The sequence below is a fragment of the Mustela lutreola genome, chromosome 1, assembly GCF_030435805.1.
Source record: "Mustela lutreola isolate mMusLut2 chromosome 1, mMusLut2.pri, whole genome shotgun sequence".
NCBI lineage: Eukaryota > Metazoa > Chordata > Mammalia > Carnivora > Mustelidae > Mustela > Mustela lutreola.
Genome location: NC_081290.1, coordinates 227,138,398 through 227,157,577, shown reverse-complemented (window position 1 = coordinate 227,157,577; position 19,180 = coordinate 227,138,398). Strand labels below are relative to the sequence as shown.

General features: G+C 38.9%; 1 protein-coding gene and 1 non-coding gene across 3 annotated transcripts in view; one reads left to right on the top strand and one right to left on the bottom strand.

Moving 5' to 3' along the window:
• NARS2 (asparaginyl-tRNA synthetase 2, mitochondrial) overlaps positions 1-15,675 on the bottom strand; it is a 132,177-nt gene extending 116,502 nt beyond the window's left edge. Inside the window, exons 1-5 of one of the 2 annotated variants that reach the window (XM_059187877.1) lie at positions 15,154-15,675; positions 11,622-11,731; positions 10,715-10,835; positions 8,177-8,317; positions 1,945-2,025 (exon numbers count right to left, since the gene is read on the bottom strand). In XM_059187877.1, coding sequence (XP_059043860.1) covers positions 1,945-2,025; positions 8,177-8,317; positions 10,715-10,835; positions 11,622-11,731; positions 15,154-15,294 — 594 coding nt within the window. In that variant the 5' untranslated portion in view covers positions 15,295-15,675. Of the gene's footprint in view, positions 1-1,944; positions 2,026-8,176; positions 8,318-10,714; positions 10,836-11,621; positions 11,732-15,153 lie in introns of those variants that run through there. The other variant, XM_059187887.1, reaches the window with a different exon arrangement.
• Positions 7,470-7,576, top strand: LOC131822870 (U6 spliceosomal RNA). The gene has a single exon (XR_009350353.1). It is a non-coding gene; the product is annotated as a U6 spliceosomal RNA (small nuclear RNA).
• Positions 15,676-19,180: the final 3,505 nt, after the last annotated feature.

Sequence of the window (19,180 nt, the reverse complement as noted above, 5' to 3'; positions counted from 1 at the left end):
GAAATGAAGAGTCAGACACTTAACCAACTGAGCCACTCATACCCCCCAAGAGAAGGAAGAATTTAAATATGAAACTCCACTTCCTCCTAACAGTGGGGTACCAAGATTCAAACCCCAATACCTTTAAATGCAGTCAGGACAAAATTTACACAATGAAAAATGGAAGTACTGTACAGAGTGTGTGTGGTGGGAGTAAGAATGTCCTGCTTTCAAAGGATAGAGGGTTGGCAGGGGTAGAAGACAAGTCTTCTAAACCAAACTTCTGAAAACAACAAAGCAGGTCATAGCAAAAAGCCACAAATTGCTGATATCTGACCTAGAGCCTGACTGCAGAAGCCTAGGACCAACAAATTCAAAAGCATTTCTTTCTGATACTGTGAATAGGCAAGTCTAATTCCAGCAATATGAAATTCCTCAACCTGGCCCTGAGAGGGTACAAACATTGAACACTTCTCATTTGTTTAGCTTCAGAAATAAGTATTTTTCCTTTCCTCTATATTTATACTTACCTGGTAACTTGCCTTTTGTTGTTTAAAGGCCAAATACACATACTGTAATCTTTCAGACTTGCTTATGGGATTTCCCTGGTAGCAAAGTAGTTTTCTCCAAATGTGTCATTATTTTGGTCTGTTAAAGATTTTTTCTACTTGCTTAATTTGCTTTATATTTTCTTATTTGTAAAACCCCTTTAAATTATACCCTTCTTTTCCTGTCATTTCCTTTTTAATAGTCAGTGGTTTAGATTAAGGGATTATGAAATGTATTTAAGGTGGGTAATTTCTCACTTCAACATTCAGGAGACTATTAAGGTGCAAGGAGAAAATAAATAACATAAATGCCTAGAAGAGAATTTTTTTCACAATTTATGTATTGTTATTTTATCATTGGCTGGCTTTTTTGAACTCACATTTACAGATGCTAACACTCCCAGTTTAAATGTTCAACAAAGCATTTTTATTCTGCTTTTTTGTAGAAGGCTATCAAGATTTTTTCAAACTATGTATGAATACAGGCAGCATTTGATTATCATTTTGAATAATGACTTCCAAACATTGGGACAACTTCTCCCAGTGAACACTTGCTCAATAATAAGAAGAGCAGGCATCATTATCAAGAGTCCAAACGTACTGCACCAGAACAGAGCAGTTATACACAGGTCTTGTAATTTGATGGAATCACCCAGATGTATAAATAAGAACCTTGACTTCTGAGAGATAAAGAAATCACTGAATAAATGGAAAGAAATACGAAAAGCACCATTTATCAACACACACTTCTCTCTGCCCATTATTATATTACTGGTCAATGATGTTAAACAGGTTGTAAAATTGGTAAATAAATCAACTGCCTGTAAGTAAGAAAAACTGGTAACTTTTAAGTAATGTGCAGTAAGAGAAAGCTAACAATGCCTGGCATATACCAGGAACTCAAAAAAATTATTGCTGTACAAAGAATTAAAATCAGAGCCTTCATGAGGTATATGGAATATAAATAATTTCTTATAAAATAAATGTGTTCTTTATAGACATTGGAAAAGAAAATATGCACATGTATGTCTTCTTGTTTTATTTTTTAAAATATGACTTACATCCAAAACTATCAACTGCGGGTTGAATGTGCATGAAAGAGATCTGAAAAGCTTTATTAATCTCTTCAAGTTTCTCTAGTTCACCAATTCATAGTTACCTAAGGAAAGCAAATGGAGTACTAATTTAAAAATTCATTCCTTTCAGTCACAATGTCAGTAATATAGCCAGTAGGACAGGAAATCAGGGAAGCCTGAATTTTCTATATCTGTTCTTTAAGGATTACTATTGACAAATCTCCAAGATCTAGTTATGGTTTATCCACATAACTGTTACTTAAAAAAAAAAAAAAAGGCAAACCCTCCAAAGAAAAATATCAAAGAGCAACCTATCCTTCAAGATGGGAAGCAAAACTTACTTCAACTTGGAACAGTTCTCCAGCCCCCTCACAGTCATTGGATGTGATTATTGGAGTATGAATATGCACAAAGCCACTGTCCTGGAAGAAAAGAAAAACCACTTTTTCAGCATATTTATATATAAAACAATTCTAAGAACATATAACTGATTATACCATTAAAAAAGCACTGAGAGAATGCCATATCAATTCTCTAGCCCGCCAAGCATAACTAATAAGATATCAAATTGAGTGTTCTACTGTGCAGAGAAGCACACTGAATTTTAAATCAAGAATTGATTGAGATATTCTCTAGTCCAACATGATTTCAAAGATAAGGAAACTGAGACCCAGAGAGACTTAAAGAAAAATTCACACAAATAGTTGATGGCAGAGAGAGCCAGGACTGGAACCCAAGCCCTTAGGATCTCTCTGACATATTTTTTCTTCCCACTTCCCTAACACACTGGTAGTGATTCAACACATACACACTCTCTCCAGGCTAATGCACAATGATGTCAACCCACACTGTTAAGGGACTACAAAGTGATCAATATGAAGCTGGGTTGTCATTCTGGAATGAGACCCCCAATTGTCATAAACCACCAAAAAGGAGAAGAAAGTTGACAAACAGGGACTGAAGAAATAAATAGCAACAAAGGCAGAAATGATTTTTAGGAAGTTTGTCATTAAATTGATGGCACAGTATACTACAAATGGCATAGGCAGTGCACTTCCTTTGCCCCAAGGAAGATTCTGAACAGCAAGTCCATCCATTACTGAGGCGCCCAACTGCAATTCTTCCGCTCCAAAGTCTGAGCTATTTCCATTAGTGAACCACAAAAGCTGTTTGCTAATAGGACTGAAATAACCCAACAAATTCAAGGTTATGCTTCTTTCATTTTGACTATGGATGTAGGCAAAAGGTTACACTCAGTGTAAATGTTGCAGGTGAGCACAGAGAGAATTCAAGTGAACTTACGGTGCAGAGGCAGAATAGTAGTGTTTCACACAAAAATTTTGGTCTTGAAATCAATGCAATGAATTCATACATGCACATTTAATCTCTGCCACATTGTGCCTATCACTGAGGGAATGTAAAATGTCTCAGTGCATTACACCAGCCGCCTCTCAAATTGGCCTCTCCCTTCCTAAAAAGGTGGAATTCAAGTATTCGGGCTCTGATACAAAGTATCCAGTTAACAACTTGTCTTATGGTGTAGACTGATTAAATATTCAAACTATAAATTAGGAGTCTCAGAAAATATTCAAATATGTACTTAACCTGGGAGCTATGAACCTAGAGGTGCCACACAAAGCACATTACAGAGAACGAATGAAATATAATCAATAACATTACTGCATAAAATTTTTATCTCCTAGGAGCCAGAATTATGGACATGAATCATTTATTCCACATGAATACAGGCAACTATGAGCAGGAGTGTAGTAAACAAAGAAAGGAAGTGAAAAATCCAAAGGAAACGAGGGTGGTGAGAGGGAGGGGGAGAGGGAGGAGAAAATTTAACGGCTAAATGTAATTGCCAAAGTTAGAACTGGTCAATTGCCACAAGAAACATAACTGCAAATCTTATGAAAATAACTATATGGGCTTAAAAAAAAAAGATCACTCAACAGCAGGAATTATTCTTAATACTCAATTAATGCTAAACCTTTCAAAAGGTGTCATCAGCTTTTTAAGCCTTAATGCTGCTAAAAGGCTTATATCAAAATCTAAAACATTCCCCCCAAAAGCTATAAAGAACAGAGTCCAAAAGTAGAATAAAAAAGCACAGAGAACAAAATCCAAAAAGAGCAAGTGTATAGGGAAGTAGAAAAATAAAAAGGAAAATAAACAGCCAGGAGTTGGGGAGTACTGTCTGCCTTCACTAGGGTAGTGGTGTCAGGGATCCATCCCACCCTACAGCAAAGAGGTCCCTGCTTTGAGACAGGAAGGCCAGAGAAGGAGCCAAAAATAAAAGTACATGCTTATTCAATTTTTCTTTTCTTCTTTTTTTCCCTTAAGATTTATTGATCTGAAACAGAGAGAGAGAAAGCATGAGCGGGGGGAGGGGCAGAGGGAGAAGCAGACTCTCTGCTGAACCAGGACCCCCCTCCCCCACCTCTTCCCCCCAGGCCCTGAGTGGGGCTCAATCCTAGGACCCTGTGAGCAGAAGGCAGAAGCTTAACTGACTGAGCCATCCAGGCACCCCTAGTCACCCAATTTTTCCGATTCTACTCACCACCTCTAAATATCTAAATGTTTTTCATACACAGTTTAGAACCAGATATTTTATAAGACACTGAGTATCTGAAAGTTATAAAACTCACATACTAAGGCCCATGCATATCACTCAAAACCTCATGGATTGTACTTTTCTTTTGCACTTACACAAAGTAAGCATCAATATTAATCAGAATCAACAAGAAAGAAACATGACAACAATTGCTAGCCACTGGCAAAAAAAGTGATAGAAAGACCAAAAAAAAAAAAAAAAAAAGAAATCCATAAAAAGCAGTCACAAGAACTCGAAGACACAATAGTCTGGGGTCATTCAACAGAGAGGAAAAGAATACACACTGATGGGCTTCTAGGGCCTTGCCATACAGAAGAGGGAAAAATATGATACTCAAATAAAGAATCTGGACTCATCAAGAAAGGGCAAACTCTTCTACTGGCTCAATTAGGAAGCCAGGGAAATATGTAATATATTTTAGGAAATATGTAATATATAACCTCCACGGGAAATTGGAAAAAAAAAAATGTGCCTAACTATTCTGTTATGGGAGAAACTTAGCTTTTCTAAATAATTCATTCTTGAGGATTCTAGATATCCAAGTACATAGCAAATGTGTCAATTTTATGAACAAACCAACTTATACACAAAATATTTTTGATTCTCAAACCAAAAAAATGACCTTCTAATCTAGAGATATTAGGAAAAAACACCTAGAACAGTACCTTTTTAAAAAATTTTATTTTATTTTTTTCAGTGTTCCAAAATTCGTTGTTTATGCACCACACCCAGTGCTCCAAACAATATGTGCTCTCCTTAATACCCACCACCAGGCTCACCCTCTCCCCTCCAAAACCCTCAGTTTTAAGTTAGGATACTTTAAGGCATGAAACTCATAGATTTTAAGTCTTTTTGTATTTTATTTTATGTATTTATCTGACAGAGAGAGAGATCACAAGTAGGCAGAGAAGCAGGCAGAGAGAGAGAGGGAATCAGGCTCCCTGCTGAGCAGAGAGCCTGATGCAGGGCTCGATCCCAGGACCCTGAGATCATGACCTGAGCTGAAGGCAGAGGCTTAACCCACTGAGCCACCCAGGTGCCCCTAGATTTTAAGTCTTAACATCTTTTAGTGATTCTGAAGTAGTAAGTCACAGAAATAATACCAAATACTAAATAACATAAAACTATTTAATATGCCCTTTAGTACTCTGTGATTTCAATTCAACCCTAAGTGTTAAACAAATAAGTGGTAACAATATAGAATTATCAGGATTATATTTTCCAGGACTTCACAATTAAAAAGCGAATTTATAGTACTCAAAAATTACCTGCATTTGTACCTAGAACCAACAGTGCTAAAACTCATTATTTGCAACCACTTAAAATATCATTTTGCTTGCTTATAATATTATTTTTTTAATTTCAGATTTTCTGTTTGTTATTTTTAAATTGTTTACTTATTTGTCAAATCTTCCAGTAATAAATGTATAAAGTAGGTAAAGCTCACTTGTTAATGGACTGCCAATATCACCACCTAGTGGCCAGAAATCTACAAAACTTTCAGTATATAAGAAGGTCTACTTTATCCACTGTTTAAAGCCATATGAGGCAAAAAACATTTTTAGATCTGAACAAATTTTCTGTTTGTGTGCTTCAAGCGCTACTGAAAAGCCATATGGAAGTTGCATAAGAAAGTTTATGAGAGCATATGGAAATGTACCCTTTCGAACTATAATAGGATGACATAGTATGATGTGATTATTTTTCTTTGTTTTATTCAAAACTGTATGCTTCAAAGCCATGATGCTCTTTAGCTGTTTCACCAGAAACTAACTCTGAAGGAGCTTTTCAAAGAGCAAGAATTCTCTTGGTAAACTTCGATAGGGCTGGGCCTACATGAATTTGGATGCACCCAAGAGAAGGGTATGATGCTAGACAATCAGCTGGATCTGGAGAAATGGCATAGGAAGGGGTCCAGAACCACTTGGAATAACACTGAACTTCATCTGCTGGGTCACTCCTGATCTTTGGGGCCCTCCCATCCACATGGGGGAAGGTCCCTTCACCTCATCAACACAACAACTATGTTCCCCTGTGGCCTTCCCAGGTACGGGGATGTGGCTGACAAGCAAAGCTAAATAAGAAAAAAAATGCCTTTAGGTGCCTACCAATCTATTTGATTAACACCAATAACTCTTCAAAAGTAGTGCTTACCACATATAAAATATGTTTATGACCAAGATGGAAAAACAGGGACCAGATTTACCCTCCCCCTTGAAAAAACTAAAAACAAAGAAACAAACAAACAAAAATAAACTAAAAACCCCACCAAAAAAAAAAAAAAACCCCACAAGAAAGGATGGTTTTCAAGACCATGGATATCAGACACCAAAAGACAGCGATCGCTGAGGTGGGAAACAAACTTAGTGAACCCTATCAATAGCCTTGCTTAGTACTTTGAGATTGTCCAGGCCATAGCAGGAAGAGGAGGAAAATAAATTGGAGCCCAGCACATGCATGTGGGAAAACTATCATAGGCCAAGGACAGAACCATCCAGAAAGATTAGAGGAAACAATGCCTGGGGCTGGAAACAGTACCTGTTCCCACAAGCCAGACTGGAAACATTCAAAATTCACAAGACGCTAGGTAAAGTACTCAGGAAGGCTTTGCCTCAGTAGTGGAAGTTAACTAGCCCTAGACTACTTAACCGGCCCCATTCACCAAATTATAAGAGCAAGACCTAAAAGGTTCAAAGAATTTTCAAGTAGTTTAACTGCACACCAAAACAAAGCTTAATAATATCCAAGATGGTAAAATTTTCTGTCTGGCATCTAACCAAAGACTGGCATATATGCAAAGAAGCAAGAAATCATAACCTGTAATGAGGAGACAAAAAGCAGTAAATCAAAAATAAATAAAAATAAAAGCAGTAGATCAAAAAGGACTTAACAACTGACAGACATGTTAGAATCAGAAAGACATAAAACAGTTATATATTTTTTTAAAGAATTTATTTATTTATTTGACAGAGATCACAAGTAGGCAGAGAGGCAGGCAGAGAGAGAGAGAGGAGGAAGCAGGCTCCCCGCCGAGCAGAGAGCCCGATGTGGGGCTCCATCCCAGGACCTTGGGATCATGACCTGAGCTGAAGGCAGAAGCTTTAACCCACTGAGCCACCCAGGTGCCCCGACATAAAACAGTTATTAAGCAGCTATTAAAACTGTAAAAGTGTTAATTAAAACTGTATTGTGTATGTTCAAAAAGTTAAATAGAGATATGGAAGATATATTTTTTTAAAGGTCCAAATAGTGCTTGTTTTGGCAGCATATATGCTAAAACCGGAATAATATAGAGAAGATGAGCATGGCCCCTGTGCAAGGATGACACACAGATTCATGAAGCAGTCCATATTCTTCCACACAAAAGGGGGGAAAAAAGGCCCCAATCAATCATCTAGTTATGAAACCTACAATGTTCGATGAAAAACGCACTGGATAAGAATAACAACAAATCAGTCATCATAGAAGAAAACATCAGTAAGCTTGACGACCTAGCAATAGAAACTACCCCCTAAAAAAAGCACACAGGGAAAGGGAATTTTAAAAAAGAGAACATAAGTGAGCTATGGAGGTATCATTAAGTGGCCTTGATATATGGGCAACTGAGGTCTCCAAAGGGGGAAGGTAACATAAATTTTGAAGATGCAATGGCTGAAAAACCTGAAGAAAACTAAAACACATAGATCCAAGAAACTCTACAAGGTCTAAATGCAAGGAACAAAGAAAACTGTGCTAAGGTACCTCATAATCTAATTGCTCAAAACCAGCAATAAGGGGACAAGCTTAAATCAGCCAAAGAGAAAAGTACCACGCAAGTAAAGGGTGCTTGGAGTAAGTAACTGTAACTATCAGAACTTTCAGGATAATACTTCAAGGTTACAATAATTCAACCTTTACACAAGAAATAACAGCTGGGAGTTAAAAAAGAACAGTTAAAAGCACCCAAAGCACCTTACCTTAAAGAAAGAATGAATAGCAGCCGTGGCTTCACTGCGAACCCTCAGTATAGAAGCCAGAGCATTAGTTCTACATCGAAGGTGAGGGTATTGTCTCAGATACTCCAGAGGATGCCTCTCTTTATATTTCAAAGGGAAAGCCTGCCAAAAATTGGAAAAAAACAAATGAAAAGCTAAAAAAAGATAATGTTCTATAATAACAGTTTCCAGGACACTGGTTAAACACTAATGCGTCAGAACAAAATTAAAAAATTTTCCTTCTCTGTTTCTTAAGATAAGTGAATATAGTCCATGTTAATTCCAAATTAGTAGATTGGTAGGTAGAATCAGAGATGTGGGTGTGACTCTAGCTTTACCACTTACCAGGTGTGGAACCTTGGACAAAGTTAATATTACTGAGGCTAATCTGTTATTTTTCAAATTTTCATCCATTAGCTTATATCAGTCACTACTTACAAACAGAAAGATTAGGATATAATTATGCAAAATAGCCCACTGTTTGGCACATAAGAGTTCAGAATATTGTAGATATTAAAGATTATGTTTTCTACAGCTGTGTACACACAGCTGGTGTTCAATTTTAAAAATCACCCAAATGTCTTGAAAGCCCATAATCACTTATAATCAATTGGCACTGTTTTTCACTGCTTATCAACATGTCTAAGAACATGAAGGAGGGTCAACAGCTTTCTGTCATCTGGCAGAGTAGTGTATATTTACAAAAATTTCAAATTATGACTCTATGTAGAAATATTATACCCTGCCCACCCTCATGTTTCAAGCTTAAGACAGAAACAAATCGTCAGACCAAAACCAAAGTTCCAGAAAAAAGGTAACAGAAAAGCTAAGTAAAAAAGCAAAATGGTAGCTTATTCCATTTAGTCTTATCTATTTCTTTTAGTGCACATGCTAATTTATTTCATAATAGAAATAAGTACCACATCTACTTAAGTCAAAAAAGGACCACATTAACAGGAGTCTGGGTCTGCCTGGGGATCAGAATGCCCTAATATCTAAATACTTAAAAATGAACTTGAAATCAAGGGGAAGAGAAGGTGAATGACAAAGAGAGAAGCCAAGAGAGAAAACTTTAAGAAGCATTAAACACATGGCAAATTTTAATAATCATTGTATCTCTCTAAAAAAGCAAACCCAAAAATGGTTACTATCTCCAATTCCTGAGTTCCAAAATATTTTCACAGTCCACTATTCAGAAATCTTGGGACCCAATTCCAGATTTTACATGTCAATTGGTATGTATTAGTATTTCTTAAAAAATTATTCGGAATGACATTTTTTAAAAAGTTGACCATTTTTCTCTTATTTCCTTGTATTTGTTTTCCTCCAATTATCCAAAAGAAATAAAAATGAATTAAAATGATGCAATTTCCCTATACTTCCTCATTTTTTGTTCATTAAATACTTGAAGATAAGTATAGCACAACTACAGGGGAGTCAAATGGCTAGTACATCAATTTTAGCTGTGGCACTAGTCAGCAATATCACCTTGGGCAAGTCAGATCACCTGACTGGGCCTCATTTTCTCCAATTCAGAAACTGGATTAATAACCTATGATTTTATACCCTTTATAAGGTTATAAGGTTATACCTTATAACCTCTTTATTAGAGTGATAAAGGTTTATCAGGTGATAAATAAAAGGTAGTAACAAAGACTCTTGCAAAAATAGGCATAAACATGTCTTTTTTTTTTTTTTGAGAGAGAGCGTGCGAGAGTGAGAGTGCACAAGAGCAGGAGAAACAGAGGGAGGAGAGAGAAAACCAAGCAGACTCCCAGCTGATTATGGACCTGACGGGGTTCTTGATCTCAAGACCCTGAGATCATGACATGAGTTGGAACCAAGAGTCGGAATCTTAAACAACTACGCTACCCAAGTGCCCCAAACATATCTTAATGTAGGATTTCTTATCTTTGCTCAGCCCGAGCATTATGGCACTCCAGCAGTGTCCCACGGAATTTTCTGTGATAAATGGAAATGTTCTGTATCCATGCTATCCAGTATGGTAGCCAGCAGCTGCCTGTGACAACCAAACACTTGAAATGTGGCTAATGCCACTATGGAACTGATTTTTTAAAAATTTAATTTTGATTGATTTAATATTAAATTAGTTAACATTAAACAGCCACAGGTGGCTAGTGGCTAAGGTACTGGTCCAACACAGTTCTAGATCCTGTAAAAGTCATTTCTAGGCAGGGCTTTCCTAAGAATATGGTCTGCTCGATGTCTCTGTCACTGAAGCTAACTGGGCATCCTCGTAGAAGTGGCAAGTTTCAACTGTGACAGGCATCCAAAGAGATGGAGAGATTAATACTTCACCTTCTTTCATAAAACTCAGCCATCTACATACTTTTTGCTATACTCTCTACATTCCCCAGCTCTATAGCCTGTTTCGATTATTTGCGAAGTCCAACTGAAACACGCTCTAAGTGCCATCTTCCCAATAATCACACTTAAATCAGACAGCTAATGTTTTACATTAAGCCTAAATAGTCCCCATTAAAGTATTAGAAAGCATACCTTGGCATCGCAATTTCCAACAACTTCAATTTTTTCTGCCTTCAGTTCCACATTTTGCTTTTTGGATGGACTTTTCACTAGCTGCCCTTGAACTTCCACAGAACTCCCAAAAGCCAGTTCTCTACAGTAACCAAAACCCAGCATAGACAAGGTATCATTATCTGGAAACCTTATTTTAATATAAAACTTGCTATCAGAACATTCCAATATTTAATGACAGAGGTTTTACCCTTCTTTGGGCAGCAAATAATTGAGAGAGGCTGAAGCAAAGAATAGATACAGGGTATTATTACGTGAAGATGTTAGAAAAAGACAGAACTCCATCAAAAAATAAATAAATAAATCTTGCCATTTGCAATGACATGGATGGAATTAGAGGCTATTATGCTAAGTGAAATAACTCAATCAGAGAAGACAATTATATGATTTCACTCATGCATGGAATTTAAGAAACAAATCAGGGGAGTATAGGGGAGTGAAGGGAAAAATAAAACAAGACAAAATCAGAGAGGGAGACAAACCCTAAGAGACTCTTAATCATAAGTAACAAACTAAGGATTGTTTAAGGGGATGGGGGTAAGGGCATGGGGTAACTGGGTGACGTAATAAGTACTGTATATTATTAAAGATCGAGAATCACTGACCCTTAAATCTGAAACTAATATTACGTTAATTAGCTGAATTTAAAGAGAAAAAAAAAAAAAGAAAAAGAAAGGCCTGAGCTTGAAAGATCTTGATTCCATATATTTGGACTTAAGCCTCAAAGCTCTGAAAAGTAGATTTGTTGAGAAAGATCACTCAGGGGGCAATATGAACACTGGATTAGAGAAATGGGGAACAGAGATGAAAGGAAAAAAAAAAGGTTCTTTTGTTATTTAAAAAAACAAAACAAAACAAAAAACCTCACCTACTGTCAAAGCCTGAATCTGCTACAACCTGAAGGCTTTCCAAAGATGATCCATCATTTATATGCAGGAACAATACTTCCTTCTGGGATCGGACTGAACGAATCCATCCCTAATAAAGAGTAATTTCTAAATGTGAGTGTAAAACACACAAACATTTTACATTTTCATTACACATGCACATGTAAGACTAAATGGAAAAAAAACAATGTCCTCAATCCTGTGTTAACAAATCAATCGCTTTTAGCTCACCGCTAAGCATATATAATTCAATATGATTCTTATTGCAGTGAGATACAGCTTTGGCATCACACCTTTTTGCTTTGTTAATAAAACTCACCATTCTGAATAGATGCTTAACATTCCAGTAGGTGAAGAGCCTAATTCACATCATCAATTTCCCCAGTATTGGCTATTTCACGTATTTCTTCCTGCCCCTTGCTCCTTTTTGCCACCACAACAAATAACAGGACACATACTTTCGCCCTTGTCTCCTTTTATATAAAATTCCTAGAAGGGAGATTATGTATAGACTAGAAACATCTCCATTGGATTTTTGTTTCCCTTTTAGAATGTATCACACAAAGTTCTCAAACAGCTTTTCATTGTGAACATATATTAAGTAGTACATAAGCTTTCAAAGACACTCTGAATTCATATAACAGGTACGTGTGAATACAAATGAGAGGTATTCTAGTAGACCAGTACAACTAAAAACAGGTCTCAAAGATCACATCCAACTTAAATTTAACTAGCAAAGAAATGGGAATATTCTATCAGACACTGAAAAACGGTGAAACTGACAGTGTTTGATTAACTATCAGCCACGCTTGGGAAAAGGGAGATGATTCTACTTACAAAACTGTATTGGGGGCACCTGGGTGGCTAAGTGGTGACCTCAGGGTCCTGGGATGAACCCCACATTGGGCTCCCTGCTCAGCCAGGAGTCTCCTTCTCCCTCCCCCTCTGCTGTTTCCCCTGCTTGTGCTCTTGCTGGCAAATAAAATTAAAACAAAACAAAACAGTATTGACCCTTACTTGTGTTCCCACCATAACCTACAGACCTATTATATTAAAGCTCTTCTCTTACTTATTTGCATGTCCATAATACTTTCAAAGTTTAGGAACCATGCTTTAGTTGCTTTGAAGGCAATTGTCAAGCACAGAGTAGATAATCCATTAATGTTTTTTAGTGAAAAAATATCTACCATGCACTGAAAATCTACTGTGAGAAGTGTTTTACTACCTTCATGTACTATCTCATCACTTCTTCACAACAACTCTGTGGTGTGAACCTTTCTTACAAGTGAAGAACCTGGGCTCAAAGAAGTTAAATAACTTACTGAAGATCACACTGCTTGTTAACATAAAGCCTGAATTTGAAACTTTTTGGGGGGCTACACTGAATAAAGTATACATTGCCTCAGTCTCCTATACAAGGCCTTTCACAATTGAGTGTGCCCATCTTTCTGGTTTCACATCCCCACGCTTCCCCAAAGGCAGCTGCTCTCTGGTCAGGTTCAATCAATAGTAATTCCTAAAGCACCACTGTCTTGCTTTTCACTTGTTAGTAAAAGGTAACAATTGTGAAGCACCATTTAAAAATGTGCTTCTGTTCTAAGCTCTTTATAAATATTTTACTACTTGGTCCTTATAAGAACTTAATGAAGTGAGTATTAGAGATGAAGAACATATTTAGGGAAGTGAGGATAATCTCTCTAAATAATTAACATCACAGTTCCCAAGTAATAGAGCTAGAATTCAAATACAGTTCTTAGTTCAAAGTTCAAGTTATTATCAAACTTCTCTAGAATGCTATCTCCCCCCCAACCCATGGTTCCTCTGCTTGAGGAGCTCCTATCTTTCAGGACTCAAGTGAAATGTCACTTAATACAAGAAGTCGTCCTTGACCTCACATAATTAGGGACGTCCCTCTATATCTTCTCAAAATTTTTATACCACCAATACTGATCACATTGCCCCAATTACCAGTCTTAACCATTAGACCAGGGCTGACCCACAAAAATATAATGTGAGCCACATTATGTAATTCTGCATGTTTTAGTGGTCACACTAAAGTAAACAGGTAACATTAATTTTAATACTGTATTTAACCCAGTTATGCCCCCAAATATCAATGTGTAATCAATATATATATTGAGATATTTTATATTTTGTTCTCCAAAATTGGTGTGTATTTTACATTTACAGTTATCCTTCAGTTTAGACTAGCTGCATTTCAAAAGCTCAATGCCACAAATGGCAGGGAGTTACTAGCTTAGACTGCGTAGCACTAAAATGAAAGCCTTTAACGTAAGCAGTAGCTTTTACCTTTGAATCTTTCTAGATTACCACTCCCAAGGGATCATTAAGGTATGTATGTCAAATAAAAGATGAATGGAGAAAGCTTTGGTTTGTATCATGGAAAAAATATGAAACCCAAAGAAATGCAGAGAGGTCACACTGCTAAAAATCAAGGATATCCGGGACGCCTGGGTGGCTCAGTGGGTTAAAGCCTCTGCCTTCAGCTCAGGTCATGATCCCAGGGTCCTGGGATCGAGCCCCTCATCGGGCTCTCTGCTCAGCAGGGAGCCTGCTTCCTCCTCTCTCTGCCTGCCTCTCTGCCTACTTGTGATCTCTCTCTGTCAAATAAATAAATAAAATCTTTAAAAAAAAATCAAGGATATCCAAGGACAACAAGAATAACTTCATCAGTGTTTCAGCAACCTATAAAAAACGGTCAAACCACATTGTGTGGTCTACTCCCTTAAGGGAAAATCTTCTATGTGGAGCTGTTGCAACTGATAATAACAAGAGAAATAAAAGCAGCCAACATTTGACGTGAGCCATTCTTCTAAATGTCTGAATACCTATCACCTCAATTAATCTTCAGGATTCTATGAGGTTAAGGCTATTAGATTCATTGCCATTAAGAAGGAAACAGGTATAAAACACATATGAGACATGCCCATAATTCATGAGCCACTTAGTGGCAGATCTGAACCTAGGCAGCCTAACTCCAGAGTTTCAAACTGCTACACTCTACTCTTTCTCCTAACGTATTAAACACACATTATACACAAACCCCCATTTTTAGGCCTTGGGGTGGTTAAAAGTTGGGGGGAAAAAGCCATTGTTTAGTCCAACGAGTATTTACTGTCCGACATGTGTGAATACCAAGACAGTTTAAGACACGGTGTCATTTCTCAAGGAGCTAGCTCGAGGCAGGCACTATTAACTCTGGATGTTCATTATGAAGGATAAAGGAAAAGAGGCTCGTACGTTTATGCTGCTGTATGACTAACAAGTTTACAGATAATGTCCCACCGGGAAAGCAAAGTTCCAGGACTTCACAGGCATCCCAACAGTTTTGCAAAGAGCAATGGTAGGCAAAGAAAGGAGAAAACTGTGAACGCACGCAGTTAACCACATTCTCTCCTTTTCCTGTCACTCCTCCTGACCAGGCAAGCCTAGTCGTGGAGATGCCATTTAAGTCATTGAAAAGAAAAGCCCACCCCCTTCCCGTACACCAACCTGAACCTTAACGTGCTCCCCAATCGTGTTCTGGGCCCCAAGGGCATCCCGCACGCTCAGTCTGCATGAAGGTTTGTGTCTCGGGCAGGGAGTGGAGGAACAGGAGCGCAGGGCTCGGACCAGGCACCGGGCCCCAAACATCGCACGGCCGCCCCAAGCCCTCCTCGGGAGCAGCCCCGATCCCGGAGGGTGCGGCCCTTGCCTAAGGTGAACCTCCCCCTCTCGACTGCTCCCCAATTATGGGCTGCAGTCCTGCACTCAGGCGCTCCACGCCCCCCGACCTCGGCTGCTCCCTGTCCCTTCAGGGGCTCCAGCTTTGTCTCCACAGAACCTCCACTGCGCTTCCCTCTCTCGGGACTGGGCGGAGCGGAGACAATAGAGTCAGTGGCGTAAGCCCCAAAAAACTGCGCGCCGTGGCCAAGCGAGACACCTCACGGTCCCGCGTACTTTCCAAACCCACAGCCCAGACCGCCTCTCCCAGCTGAAGCAAGCGCGACAGCCGCCACTACGTTACACGCCAACGCCAACGTCATCACGCTACAAGGAGGATGAGAAGGAGCGTGCGCAGTTCTGACCCCAGTTTACGGAGAAGGCGGGCCAAAGGCAGGTGCAGGCGGCGTGGGGAGGGAGCGGGCCAGAAGCTCAGAAGGGGCGGAGCTAAGGCATTCGAGCTGTAGGCGTCCTTGCCTGGGCACACGGGGAGCACACCTGGGACAGCGCCTGCCTCAAAGGTCTTCATTTCTAAAGCTTCCAGCTGATGCTGAGGAACACTGAGAGGCAAGGAGTGACTGAGGCAGAAGGAAAGCCTCCAGGAGACTTCGGTGTTGAGAGGATTAGCCCGAGGATATCACTCGTTCTTAAGTTATAGATCCTTGCTTATGTCACAGTTGTGTGGTATCACACTTCCAAACAGACAACTGCATAAAAGGGTGATCAGTTCCCTGGCGGAGCCCAACTCTAGGATGTCAGAGATAGATTGCTGGAGAAGGTAGCTCTCTAACTACTAAAGAGACCTTGTATATGCAAATCAGAGAAAGCCGACAGATAATGTGAAGATGTTGGAAACTGGAGGGAATGTCGGCCATTGCCTGCTGGATTCTCCAAGTCTCTCTTTTTTTCCAACACAATTATCTGTATTTGTTTGAACTGGAAACAATAACCCTTTCAAATTTATCCACCACTTCCTCCTAAATTAAAAAAAAAATTATATAATTCACTGACAATTATGAAAAGGTTTCCATCCATTTGAAAGATAGAAGTAAGGGATAGCAACTTAAAGTTGTTGCTATTATTCATTTTACAGATACAGGAACGTGGGCACAGAAAAGGGAAATGACTTGCTCAAGGATATACAATACATCCTATAAATGTGAGATTTAAACTTAGAAATTCCAGCTCCATGCACTAAACTATTAAGCTATACAGTGTCTCAGGGTGGGAAGTAAAATCACGGTCCCTTCCACCAAGAAGCTCATGGTCTAGACATGGGGAATGACAACAAAAGAGATTATTGCAATATAAAATTATAAATACACATAAATATATAAGCCAAATGGAGTGGTAGTCTAGAAAAGGAAATAAACTGAATTTTTGAGGAGTATCACAAATTTGCAATACTGGGGATGCCTGGGTGGCTCACTGGGTTAAAGCCTCTGCCTTCAGCTCGGATCGTGGTCCCGGGGTCCTGGGATCTAGCCCCACATCGGGCTCTCTGCTCCGCGGGGAGCCTACTTCCTCCTCTCTCTGCCTGCCTCTCTGCCTACTTGTAATCGTTGTCTGTCAAATGAATAAATAAAATCTTAAAAAAAAAAAAAGAAATATGCAATACTGGGATATAAGAAAGAGTATTTCCTGCAAGGTGAACAGGAAAGGTTGCTAGGAGGGCAAATAGCCTGGAAGAATTGTAAAGTTGTTCTCAAGACATACTAAAAAATATCTGCCACAAAAACACCAGAGCTCTTAGCCACTTCTTGAACCTTTTGAAAAGAAGTATGGAGGGGTACCTGGCTGGCTCAGTAGGATCATGGGACTCTTGATCTTGGGGTCATGAGCTCGAGTTCCACATTGAGTGTAGAGATTACTTAAGTAAAAATGTTAAAAATATGGAAATGTCCAAATACCATCAGAATTATGTAGCTGTGGGAGTTAAACAAACAAACAAAAAATAAGTATGGCTTTGGTGTATTGGCTACAAAATCTGGGAAGAATATGATCACAGCATTAATGTGTTTTTCAATTCATATCTCCCCTTTGACTATGCCTACCTTGTCCAAGGGATGAAAAGTAGTGACCAATTGGCTCATTTCCTTCCCAGGGTGTTTTCCTGTTTTGCCTTCTTTCTCCACTCTTTTCCCCTCAATGTGTATTTTAAGAACTGTGGTCCTTACCATGGTGATCTTAACTTCCTCTCACCTACTGCTTGTCTAAGCCAAAAGGTGAATTCATTTTTTAAAAAAATATTTTATTTATTTATTTATTTGTTTGACAGAGAGAGAGAGAGACACAGTGAGAGAGGGAACACAAGCAGGGGGAGTGGGAGAGAGAGAAGCAAGCCTCCCACAGAGCAGGGAGCCCGATGCGGGGCTCAATCCCAGGACCCTGGGATCATGACCCGAGCTGAAGGCAGACACTTAACGACTGAGCCACCCAGGTGCCCCAAGGTGAATTCATTTCTAAGCAGGGGACCAGTGCCTACTAGTGTGATGAAGACAAGGGAAACAAGTGGGTGAAACTGAAAATTAGCAGTAGTTAATCAAAGGTGTATATAAATGTAGGTTGATTAGAGCATCTGTGTGTCTGGAACTAAGTTCAAACCCCTCCATGTATCTTCTGCTAGATCAAATCATGTTTTCTTATTTTTATTTTCATGTTGGAATGACACTGCCTTTTTTAGATTCATCACCTTCCAGAGAGTAACCAGAGTAATCTTACCACAGTTAATATATTACTATGTTGATAATAATGATTTCTAGTGCTGTAAAATACACCATGAGAGGAATTTTTCACATATTAACTCACTTAATCCTCACAATAACCCTTCGAAGTAGGGTTAGCGTCATCATCCCCAGTTTCCAAAGGAAAAACTGAAGCTTGGCGAGGTTTCCAGCTTGTACCAAGTTACACTGGCAGTCTGGCACCAGAATCCATTCTCTTCCCCACTTGTTACTCCAGTGATTAAACTACTCTTCAGTTGTTCCCCGTACAACACAAAGAGAACTTGCCTTCTTCAGCATGCCTACCAGTCTCTCTAAGATTCAGGGAGTTCCCTGAGGTTCCCTGGAGTGAGGAACAGAAGTGAAACGTCCTCATTGTTACCTTTTATAATCCAAGTCCAGGCAATGAACACCATCAGCATTAGTTGTCAGCTTTAGAGGAAGTTTTAATCAGGCTCAGCATGACAGGTTTCAGCTTCACTTGCAAAGCTTCAGGGTTTCTGAAAGGAAGGCATTACTCTGATACTCCATTGGTCATAAAATACAACTCTGTGTTGAGCGTTTTCATTATGCTTGAATGCATTTGTGAAACTCTCAACACCCAAAACTTGATATCAAGGTCATGACCTCAAAACATAGAGGAACATGGTACCTGATGCAGAAATTATGGAGATTTTAGGTGTAGACAAGGAATGGATGAATAGCACAAAGGATCCTGGGTTTCTCTGAAGAGGCTGAAGTCGGTCAGTACAATTTAACTTGAAAAATGGGAAGGCGCAGGTACAAAACAGAACAAAAGTCACATGTGTAGTTTGGAACCTTCGGGAAAGTAGCTCATAATCTAGAAAGAAAAGCTGAGAAGTAAATGATCAATTAAAGGAAAAAGCACAGAAGAGCAGTAGTAACCAAGTGCTGGGGGAATAAGGCAATTTTCTTAGACGAAATGACATTTAAACTAAAGCCAGAGATTGAAAACCAGCCAGGATAAGAGGAATTATACATGCCGAGGAAAGTTGGCAACCTTCCATATCGTGATCCTGGTGAACTTATCCATGTCAGATATATAAACTTAAGATTTATGCATTTTACTTACA